Here is a 12390-nt window from a genome sequence, read left to right as displayed (position 1 = left end):
CCACTCCCACTTTAGCCTGGCTGTTTTTTCCCCGACATCTGTTACATAACGCTGAGAAAAAAAATCTGGCCTACGATAAGATCAGTGGCGACCGCTTCGTTATGATACCGTCATAATCTGCGCTCGCTCACATTCTTCGGTCCACTATGGTTTTTGCAAGTACTCACAAAAGCTTATTCTATATGACATGGATTCGAAATGAACACGTTACCATTGCGTTGTTACATTGCGTGCGTATACACACCTGCACGATTTATGACTGGTTTTAGAAAAAAAAAACCTGAAGGCAAGACTGTGAGCGCCTATTTTAGTAGTATAAACCTATTACTGCAATCTCAGTGTCACATAGGCCTCATCAGCTCTCATCTTTTATTTTCCTTTACAGATTTAACCATGCATGTCAGTCATGCATTGCTGTGATGACGTTCCGCTCATGAAATTCTGATTACTGATGAATGTACCAGCTACACCACCACCTGATGTCCAACACAACAATGCTGAAGCTAACACAATATGTTAAAGTACATCTTCTGGCCAAGAGCGATTTAACTTATTGTTGCATGGCTGTTGTATAACGGGTAATATTTGAAAATGTATGATCGTGGTAGAGGTAACTTGGCCGTTAATGTGTGCTCCTCTACTGCAGCAGTAATTGTCAATCGCAGCGAACGTGTCGGAGCTCGTGTGTCTCGCACAACTCCAGTTCAATGGAAATGCGAGTCACTTGGAACGGGTGATATTTATAGGCAATGCGTGTGTTTTTGTAATAGTATCTAGACGTACGAGTGAAGCCGGGTGCAAGTCTCTGTCTAATAAATTATAATTCCTGCGACACACAGCCCGGCGCCGGCGCAGCTAGTGCGTCGACACTCGAGAGCCGACACTTGCATGGTCCTATTTCTTTTATAATCAGGACCTAATTGTAGAAATTATTGTTTCAGAATTTTTGTTTGTTAATAACTTCTACCATTTTAAGATTGATAACTTGAAATTCTTACTATATTTTCGCTGTTGGTTTACATTTTAATTCGGAAACGAGAGTAAACAATGAATATGTGGCTAGTATACTATACATGACTCTTTAAGTATAGAAGTTATGGTTCATTATTAATTTTTCAGAACAACCTATTTCTAAGGCACCGCTGTCTATCGATAGGTTTGCCACCTGGCCCTATTTTATCTCACTTTTTTATTAGTTTGATATTTTTCATCTAATAAGTGCGGAACTATCAGTGTCGAATTTAAGTTTGATATTTATGTCATGATCGTGGGTTAAAAAATCCGATATAAGTTTTAAACTGTCTAGTTCCTGAAACCGATTCTGAGTTATTAGATCCATAATCATAGTAAGTACATAATTGGAAAGATTATAAAATAAAAGTTAGATGACGAGGCAGTGCAGATAATTACGCGCGTGCAGTCGGTGGGTGCGCGACACAATTGCAAGATGGATGTCGCGTGGGCGGCGCCGGCTCCGCCCCTGCGCGCGCGCAGCGGAATGCAGCGAACTGCTTGTGATAACTGGCAGATAGAAATAACTCATGCTAGGGGTAGGATTGATGAAACAGAGTTTCTATGAGTTAAGTGTAATTTCATAATTTGTAATCTCCGAAAATATGACAAAATTGACAGAAGTTATGTAAGGATTAAAAAATTCGGAACATTTTACTTCTAAGTATTGCTCGTATCATACGTGCACGTGTAATGTGTATGCCCTCAAGACCGAAATAAAGAATAACAAGTTAATCGGTAGAGCTCATACTGAATTAGAATATATACTTCTAAAATACTAATCTAGTCTATATTGTTTTAATTGAATATAATTTAATTAGTTCGAATCTATTTCGGGGTATTTAGAATTGTATAATATATTAATGTATTAATAATTGCAAGGTTAATATAAATGTACCCCGGTAACATTAAGCGCGGCGTCGTGTGGGGTCGGGTCAGGGCGCCGCGAGCCCCGAGGCGCGGCGACTGCTGCAGCCTCGCCGAATTGATTCCCTCATGACTCCGGACCCCGGACTTGACCAGCACTAGGCGAATACGCCAGGTGGACAACTATAAGAGGACGAGGTGTTTTCGAGGAAATAATGAATGCCTTAAATTTAACTCATCATCTGTTTTTTGGGTTTAAAAGATAGATGATTTTGCCAAATAATAAAAGTAGGGCTTGTCAACGAACTCGTTCATTCGGTTTCACGTCATGCAGACTTTGAGACTTTGATTGTTCAACTGCGAGCATTTTCCAGAGCCAAAAACCATAATGTTTTTTGTAATTACTGATGGAATGATATTCATAATGATTTATTTAGACATGGTGAATTCACTCTATGAGTTATTTTTTTAGTTTTTGAATTTAACACTTCAGTTTATCTGCGTAGTTCCGGTACAATTAAATATTTACTAGGAGTAACACAAGCTGAAACTTACTATGTGCAATAATTCATAACGTCGGTAGGCATCCATGGGTATTCGGTCTGGTCTGTGGCCGGGCACCGGACCCCGTCCAGTACATGAAATTGATTCACGCTGCGCCCGCGGCGACCGACGCGACGCAACACCGATCATAATAAAATAATAACCCGATGACGTCACTCACGCGCTTTAATAACAAATACCTTTTACGGTTACATCCTTGTACAGTGAGTTTCGGGGTTCGTGGGATGGTTTGCTAAATACTCAGGTTTTTTCCAAAACATTGTCTAACTTTCAAGTATTGGTTTTGTTATAACAGCAAGTTGTCATAAAACTTGTACCGAAATATGCTCGTAATCATTCAATAGCAACAAGTATAAAATAAATGTCAGGCAACTTTAGCCAGTTATCTCATGTTATTTGACTAAAAGCACGTTATACTTCAAAATAGCCTCAAGGTCTTACCGTCGTTACTATAAGTTGCCCTATTTACTTAATAGGTAATTGATACAACCAGACGTGGTTAGATTCTACACAGGAGTCCTATAGAGCTGTATTAAAAATATACCTTAATGTTGGATGTCGTCTGTTCCAGGGCTATTATAATAATGGGTGTCTCAGATGCACCGGTTCTAATGTAAGTTAGCTCACAACTGATCAATTTAGTGTTATAAAAATTCCCGACGGAGCTTCGAAGCTGCTGAGCTGTGGGCTCGGCGCGCACAGCTGCCGCGCTCGCTGTAAATATAGAAACCAAACAGGACCCTATCCAAGACAATTCCTAATTAAAAAACTTAAAAACATACTTAACTTTATTAAATTACAACTTAGTGCTAATCCAATTACTGCGGCGTATTCCCGTTGACATTTAAAAATCTATATCAATAATATACACGCTTTGGTGACACATATGTACAATAAACATTTAGAAGTTCAGTAATACTTATATTAGTTTTACTTAGATACTTATATATGAGTAAATAACCACAAAAATGTTATAAGAACTATGAGTTACTATCGCGGACATGTTGACTATTGGGAAAATGTAATAATAGGAGACACGGTCTAAAGGAGTGTTATATTATAAATTCGATATTGCATGGGTATGTTTAGTACTTTCTCTTGAGACTACCTTTCTAGAGTAGCTATTAGATATTATAAAATATGTTAAGTCTTGTTTGCTAAAGTGAATTTTGGTTAGTGTTTTCAGCACAATTTTAAAATTTTCACTTATATTTTTTCTCGCATATTTGCTAAATATCTGTAGTATTGTATTCTTTAAACAAGACAAGGATATAGAAAAACAAGTGTTTGGAGGTTTTGATAATTTTAATTTTGATCAAATTTAAATCATGTATACTGACATTTGTTTTTAACAAACCTATTTTTAATTGTATGTGATGATGATCAACAAATACTCAGTAATTGGATACAAAAGTACAAAAGTAAACATGTATTCTAAATTTTTTTTTTTTTTTAATATTAAATTTTTAGACATGCCATTTATTTGGATTCTACTTTTCATTGATAGAATGATGTTATAAAAGGCTAAAATCATTTGTTTCTGGCAAGTAAGAACCTGCACGTGCATGTGATATAACAATATGCCTTTATTCTTGATTTTTCTTCTGTGATAATCAGACGGACAAACCTGCACTGACCCAGCATGGTGATTAATGTCCAATCCTTCTTCATAAATGTAAGTAGGTTTTTATCCAGGAATGGGAGTATAGTAGGTAAAAACATTTACTATAGATTACTGCCAATGATGGTTATAGTTACGTATCACGTAGACAGATGACTGGAGTGACAGGTGACGATGAAAAGGCTTATTGCCAATCGGAAAAGAAGTCATAAGATGTTTCGTCAAATATCTTATTTTCCTTAAATGGCATTTACCTACAACAAAATTATTGAAGATTCAAACCGAATTAAATATATATATTCAAGAATGTGCCCAAAGTTGCTCTCATATTCTAATAAGAAACTACTGCTGTGTGTTGATGTTTCAGCTATATGATATTTGTGAATTAAAATACTTTCAGAAAAATTTACAATTCGCAACATTGAAAACCAGTTCAGCGTTTTAATTAAAATAGTACTTTTACAGGAACAAAAACTCTTTTAAATTGTATATTTCATTGAATTGTGTTTGTACCTAGCGATGCCAATAAGATTATTGTTGCAAAATAGTAAACATTAATTGATGCTTTACTTAAATTGATACTGTTATTGAATGAATAAATAGCTTTTAGTTTACTATTAACTACTAATTGATTTTAGTGTTATCATGGTGTCATTTAATTCACGATTTAATTCACGACAATTCTTGAATAAGTAAATAAATTGAGTATACTTTTACTGTTGTAACACAGAGTTAATTCTACTTTGCGATGGTTCTTTTGTTGACTAGTCTGAGACATCAGACTCTTATTAAATGTAAATATTCCTGCTGCGAGGTAATTTTGTCAAAATTTAATATCCTCACTGGAAACATTAATTTTTTTCATTTTATTTACTATTTAATTATTTCAAATTGTTAAATATTTTAATTATTTTTTACATTAACTTCGTTTACTCTTATTGGTTTCTTATAACAGAATTGTGTGGTAGTGTTTGTAAGGAAAATGATTAGATGTGAGACCGCACCACAGATATCAGTAAAGTGTAATATAATAAACATAATTTAGGATTTATAAAGGTTGATTTCACGTAAAAATGTCGGTGTATTGCGATGGTATCGGGCGGCGGCGCGGGCGCGGCGGCGACGGAACCGATCGATCCGACACGGCCGCGCTGCGCCCGCGCACTCGCCGCCGCAAATTGAAAATATCTTGCACAACCATCCCACCCACTGAGGAACCAAACACTCGAGTTCCCACTGGGTATCCCCTCAAGGCGAATGTACTAAATACTAAAACCCTGCTGAAATGTAAAATCGCTAAATGAATGTTATGGACACATTCATGACAAGTGTAATAATTGAATATATTTTATTTGTGTGATAACGCATCATCACTGCACCATCACGCTCGTCAGTTTCTCAACACTTCATAAAGTCATATCTATAATCTGAGCCGTGTCTATCCGCGCGGGCCTCGGGCGATCTGAGCGATTACACTTTTTATAATCTTTTATTAGAATCTTATAACATGTGTTTTTATGATATGCGCAAGGGACTTGAGTTTTCTTAGAAACTGCATCCTCTGGCTCAAGGTCTTGCAAAAAACTGTTTAATGATATAATGCTTCTCCTGACGTGTTTAGATGCACTGTAATGCGCTCGCTTGTAGGAAGTTGGTGTTTAACTCAAATAGGCCCATTTACAGTACGGGTAGGGTGGCATTTATAGGCCATAGACATAACTTGTTTACTATTGTGGCTTACTTCACGATATTTAAATATAATATTTGTAGAGTAAAGCGACTAGTCTCTACATGGACTGATCCCCGACCAATAGACTGCTGACTCGGAGGCAGCTCAGCTCGGGCCCTGCAGAGGCAGCTCCTTCCCCGCGGTAATCCCGTCGAGTCACAATAAATGTTCGTCAAGTGTTAAGTCAACAGTGAGCGCTGGCCCTCTCGCGCTGCCCGCTGTTTGCTCGCCTTGTCGTTGTGCAACTAATATGTTTGCGCGGCGTCCCCTGCACCGCCGAGCTGAGCCCTCCTTAACATCATTGTTGATACCTAATAGGAACTTTACAAATAAATATTTCTTATTGGAGACGAGGTGTTACAAAGTTTCCATTACATTTTATTATTAACCGCTTCGATTTTGTATGAAAATGTAGATTCATTTAGGAAGCTGATTCAAAATATACCTGCAGAGCTGACGATATTTATATCCTCTTTTTGATTATTTTTCTGTGTTAATAAATATATTTTAGTTCGATTCTTACGAGTTTGTGATTTAATGCCAATTAATGTAAGAAAATTTTTTTGTTAAATTGTTTAGTTTTTTTTTCGAATATGAATACAAACGAGCATTTGAGTATTATATTCAATAGAAATAATGTCATTACAACACATTAAGCATTTACACATGTTTCTACATGTAACGATTTTTTTACATAGCGAAACCTTAAACAATCAGTATTTACTTTAAAAGGGCTTTTGATAAAAACATTCTTTTATAACTAGATTAAACCTGAAATGGTTTTCTTAATGAATTTGAATCTAATAAGCCCTGACTTTTATTATAATTATGAAATAGTAGACCGACGACGTAAACCAAAATACCTTTTTTAAGTGTCAATCGAACTAAAAACTACTTGTGACATTACTTAATGTGTCGCTAATTACAGCTGTGTACACAGTAATAACAATTAATAAACATAATATAAATATTAATATAATATTGAGTATCATCGGAAGACGTGCTCGCGTTATTAATTGTTTAATTAATAGTTATATAACCGTTAATTCTACACAAGTTCATTAATATCAGTGAACCCGCTGACCATTAATCAGGTTGTTAAATAAATGCGATCTCAAGTATATCTCACTTATTCAAAATAATTTAAAAGTTGTGAATTATTCACTAATTACTGTAATAAACAAATTGAATAAAAAGTTTGCAGCATTTGTTGGTAATAACAATGATATTTAGACGACAAGCTTCATGATGGCATGATGAAGAGGTTTTTTTCGTAAATTTCATTTGTCTGTTTCCTTTTGGTTACTAAAAGTGTAACGAATTTACATTCTATCAAATAACAAATAACTGTGCTGCCACTGTACGAAACTACATTATCTTCAATTACTACAAAAAATTTAGTTTGTATATATCCAATGAATATAGGAAAATACACTAGGGAGCAGCTCTTTGTGAAAAGGAATATTTGTATTTCATAAAACTCTTAGTAAAAAGTAACGTAAAACTTAGTTCATAATGTACATTTTCTGATTGGAATACTTAAACTGAACATGGTTTATAATAATTGTAAGAAAATTAATGTATGAAAGCTTTGCTCTTCATAGATTTAAAACAGTTTATAAAGGCAGAGTTGTGTTTTGTAGAGCGCCACCGTGCTCAAGTCAATGCACAAACGTGGTTCTCGCGATCTCACTAGAACCAACCCTCGCTGAAGAGGGTAGCTTATAGTTCAGCTATCCACCGACAGATGACACCATTTACCATTATTACTTCAATTAAGGAAATTATGTGTTCATATTTAATTTAATTATAAGCAGAGCTATAAGCACCAATATAAAGTAGAGCTTAAGTAAAGAAAGAAGTCGAACACAAAAAACAAACAATTAAAAAAGTTCACTTAAAAAAAAACAATAAAATGAAAACCTAGTTTAATTACAACAACTTTTAAAACTAACTAAATTCTTGCTCATGCTGCGTCTGCTCTTAAAATATAAAAATGTGTATGAATAATGTTAAATCACTAACTAGTAACGTAGTAAAAGCGCTATGTAAAATGGTGAATGATTCAAGTTGCGCACGTTTCGTTTGTCTATTCGGCAACAGATGGCGTTAGTAGTGTGTATCCGAGCTGCCGCGCGGTAGAGTCGGAACAGCGGCGTCGACTCCGAGTTACAGTTATATTATAATTTATTACGAATAATGTCTGAGTTTAGTAGATTGTTTATTTCTTATAAAATTATCAGTTGCAGAGTAAATGAACATAATATATTTTACTAGATTTTGTAGCGTTTTTATTATTGTACTTTTTTACATTTTAATTATTTCAAGAAAAATCTTGTTTATTTGAGGATAAGAAATACAACCTTTTTAACTAGAACTCAAGAAATATATTTAAACGAAGTAAATGAACCTAAAAGACAAAAAAATAGCATTATAGAGAAATAAATACATATGACTTAATGTATAAATTTATTTTATTTTCTGGATATTCAAGAAGATTGCCAGTAACTTAAGACACACTTGTGAGAAATTATAAAATTATATATTGATAATAATAAGTTATAATTAAGTAAAAAGTAAAACCGACTCCACTACTTACTTAAATCTATTTTATGACATTTTAATAGTTTTGAAGAATTACGCAAACATTGTGTGATATTGGAATATAACCGTCACCGGCCAAGGTGTCTCTTACAACATGCAACTAATAAGAAATATTTAAATTAGTGATGTTCCACAAAATATCGCGGCGAGGCGAAGTTTTAGAAAAAAAAAACTTTTGTGTCTCAGTTACATCTATAAACAAGAAAATTTGATTAAAATATTCATATTTCATCTGAGTATCTCGGGAAATAAGCATAAGTGTTGCCGTAATATTTAAGATTATTTATTTTTAATTTTTAAGATAATTTATTTACCGAACAACAGAAACCTAAATAAACTACAATTAATAAAATGTAGGTATTGATACATTTTAAACTTTCATAAAGTTTCACCCTATTAATGTAAGTCAAGTCAAGTAAAAATATTTAAAATCTTAGAGAGACAGAAAGTAAAATTTAATTTATTCTATTTATTACATTGTTGATATTTTATTACAACAAATTCTAAAGTCGAATCATTTAAGTGGAGAATTTCTAAACATACGACATTAATATCAATAAGACTATCGCTGTGTCTACACAACATTCTGAAGTCCTTCGGGTTCTGTCCACCGCTCGGCGCTCGGTAGAGTCGGTAGAGCGGCTGCGGAGAGCGTAGCGTAGCTACGCGACGCACATTTTCCTGGCGGCGGGAGCGCGCGGGGTGGGGGGCGCGGGGCGCGCGGGGGGCGGGGCGCAGTAATTACATCGTCATTAGCGGGCGGCGGCCTGGGCGGGGCCGCCCCTCTACCTCTGCGGGCGCGCGCAGCGCCGCCGAGCGCTCCAGTCCGCTCCGTGCTGCCGTCGCGCACGCACGCGCATGTCGCTCGCTGTTGTATTCGGTGATGTGAGGTGGCCCCCGCCGCTGCCGCAGCGCCGCGCGACTTACGCGCTTTTTTCGCGACCGAGTAAGCCAGTTGAAGGCTCGAGAGCCTTCGAGCCGGCAAGACGCCGTCCACCGTGGATTTGAGGTACGGCGCCATGGCGGCGACCACGTACATGCCCGCCGACATGGACCTGGGCAACATCGGCGGGTACCATGCTGCGTCGCCGCGCAGCGCCGAGCCCGCCGACATGAAGTATCAGCACGGGCTGCACGCGGGCGGCTCGCCGTCCCCGGGCGCGCCCGTGCTCAACCCGTGGACGTCGCTGCCGCCGGCGGACCCCTGGGCCATGCACGGCCACCACGCGCACGCGCACCAGCCCGACGTCAAGCCGCCGCCGGTGCCGCACGAGCACCGCCACCTGCAGCACGGCGGCTGGCACGCGCCCGTCGTGTCGCCGCACTACGGGGCAGGCTCGCCAGTGGCGCTGCACGGCGGCTACCCCATGCCCATGCACCAGCACCACATGCTACGCGACATCCAGCCCTCGCCGCATCCGCTGCATCATCACGCCATGGAGCGCGACCCGCCCGAGGAGGACACGCCCACCAGCGACGACCTCGAGGCTTTTGCCAAGCAGTTCAAGCAGCGCCGCATCAAGCTCGGCTTCACGCAGGCTGACGTGGGCCTCGCGCTCGGCACGCTCTACGGAAATGTTTTCTCGCAGACTACCATATGCAGGTTCGAAGCGTTGCAGCTCAGTTTTAAAAATATGTGCAAATTGAAACCGCTGCTACAGAAATGGCTAGAGGAGGCCGACTCTACTACCGGCAGTCCAACGAGTATCGACAAAATAGCAGCACAAGGAAGGAAAAGAAAGAAGCGCACGTCGATAGAGGTGTCAGTGAAAGGCGCGCTAGAACAGCACTTCCACAAGCAGCCGAAGCCATCGGCGCAGGAGATCACGTCGCTGGCCGACAGCCTGCAGCTGGAGAAGGAGGTGGTGCGCGTGTGGTTCTGCAACCGGCGGCAGAAGGAGAAGCGCATGACGCCGCCCAACACGCTGGGCAACGAGATGATGGAGGGCATGGGGCACGGGCACTACGGGCACGGCGAGGTGCACGGGTCGCCGCTGCAGCACTCGCACTCGCCGCCCGGCCTGTCGCCGCAGCACGGGCTGCCGGCCGGCGCCCACACGCTGGCCGCGCACTAACAGTTCGCCCCGTGGGCGCCGCCCCGGCCCTACTACTCGGAGCCCCACTAGCCCCGGTAGCCGCCCCGCCCGCGGGATACGCACGTGTACATACCGCCGCGGCCTGGACGTGCCGCGGCGACAGTGACCACAGGGCCCGCGCCTCTGTACATACCTCCGCGCGAGCCCCGGCCACGGACCGAACGCTACGTTTAAGTTGTTCTTTATAATTTCAGTGAAGTCATTGATTAATTATGTGAGTAATGTTAAGATCGAAGCCAGTAATCGTTTATACTTTATCGAAACGCCGAGGTTCGGAGTGATCGCCGGTACGTTTAGCTAGATAGTCTAATTGATAAATAAGAGCTTAAATCGGAGGAGCAGCCCGGCGTCGCTGGCACCCTCGCCGGCGGCGGCTGGCGGCGGCGGCGCGGACGTCGTGCGGTAAGTACGCCGTACGGCGACATTACACACTCACGCGTAGCGCCGGGAGCGCGTAGCTCAGCCACCGCCGCCGCCCGGCGAGGCGTGCGATGCACCATTCTGTTTTGTAAAGGACGATTTCATCGAATTTATTTATAGATATTACAAATTAACGATGTTCTTACATGCCTACCTGTCAGTAGGGAGTCATTGTGGTGTGGAATACATTTAAATTGTTGCTATTACTGTAAATTTATGATTAGTAATGAGGAAGAGAGTAAAAAATATGAATCGGGTCGAAGCTTCGTTTTGTAAGGGAATACGAGTGAGTCAATAGGTGCAATTTTTATTTTAAGTGTTTAATGAAACGATCCGAGTGTGAGAGCGACCATGTACGTAGTACGGCATGAGAGTCGCGGCGCGGCGCGGCTCGGCGCGGCAAGCGCTCTGTTGGTGTTGACGCCCCGAGTCGCGCCGAGCCGCGTCGATCCGCGACCTGCCCGACACGCACTCGACGCACACCTAGCTCCCACTACATAATTTATTAAAATTATTATTAAAAGGATGCAGACACGATGCCAAAATGGTTTTATTCCTGTTTTTTACTTGTTTTGTTGTTTTTTTTCGTTTGTATGTATTTGTGGCCAATCTTGGTACTTAATACTTGTAAAAATAGGTATTTTTTCTATATAAAATAATGTACCTACGACGTATATGATGATATATATTAAAAAAGTTCTTTATAGAAATTGAAATATGGAAATGACTTTTATTGAACATGTCCTGTAATCTCTCAGCGATGTCAGACACTAGATTGTTATTGTATAGTGACAGAGGTCTCGGACACCAGACTGTGTCGCGAGTGTCAAGTGTACAAGTGTAAAGTGTCAATGTGTCAAACACCAACGAATGTATAGAAGTAGGGAGAGTTTTGAATGTTTGCATAGTTGTACGAATACGAACAATGCTCGTAACACTTGTGAAATGTGTGTCTGAACTTGAATTAGCTGAGTCTTGTAAATAAGTAATCGCATCACGATGGAGTTAGGTATGCAAGTCTACATAGCGAGTAAATATTACTTAGTGATATGATATTTTATATTATCGTCTAAGTATTTAATAAAACAGAGTAAATATTTTACTAAAGAGTATTATTGGTTGATCCCGGTCAGTAGGTCAGGCAGGGTGCGAGCCGGCGCGGCGCTGCCGGTGCGCTGCCGACGGTCGCAGGTAGAGCGGCCGCCGCGGCCGGCTAGCACACTGCACAAAAAAATATCCATGAATTGACAAACTACACACAGATCCTATCATTTCGTTAAACACATCGCACATTATTTTTATATGTTATGAATCATGCCTTTGTCCGTGTGTGTGTGTGCACCTGATACTGTTACACAACATACAGCGCTGTGCGTGTGCCCGTCGCTGACACGGCGCTCACTACTAACAACTTACATTAATTAAGTTTATATCACATTTACAGTTTTCTTTTATAATTTGCAGTAGTTATCAAATAT

General features: G+C 40.0%; 1 protein-coding gene across 1 annotated transcript; it reads left to right on the top strand.

Annotated features, from left to right (window-relative positions):
* Positions 1-9209: 9209 nt before the first annotated feature.
* LOC113495369 (silk gland factor 3) lies at positions 9210-12014 on the top strand. The gene has a single exon (XM_026874060.1). The coding sequence runs from the start codon at positions 9416-9418 to the stop codon at positions 10469-10471; it is 1056 nt and encodes a 351-aa protein (XP_026729861.1). The 5' UTR covers positions 9210-9415; the 3' UTR covers positions 10472-12014.
* Positions 12015-12390: the final 376 nt, after the last annotated feature.

This window comes from Trichoplusia ni, chromosome 6, assembly GCF_003590095.1.
Source record: "Trichoplusia ni isolate ovarian cell line Hi5 chromosome 6, tn1, whole genome shotgun sequence".
Lineage (NCBI taxonomy): Eukaryota > Metazoa > Arthropoda > Insecta > Lepidoptera > Noctuidae > Trichoplusia > Trichoplusia ni.
This window is presented reverse-complemented; position numbering and strand designations above follow the sequence as displayed.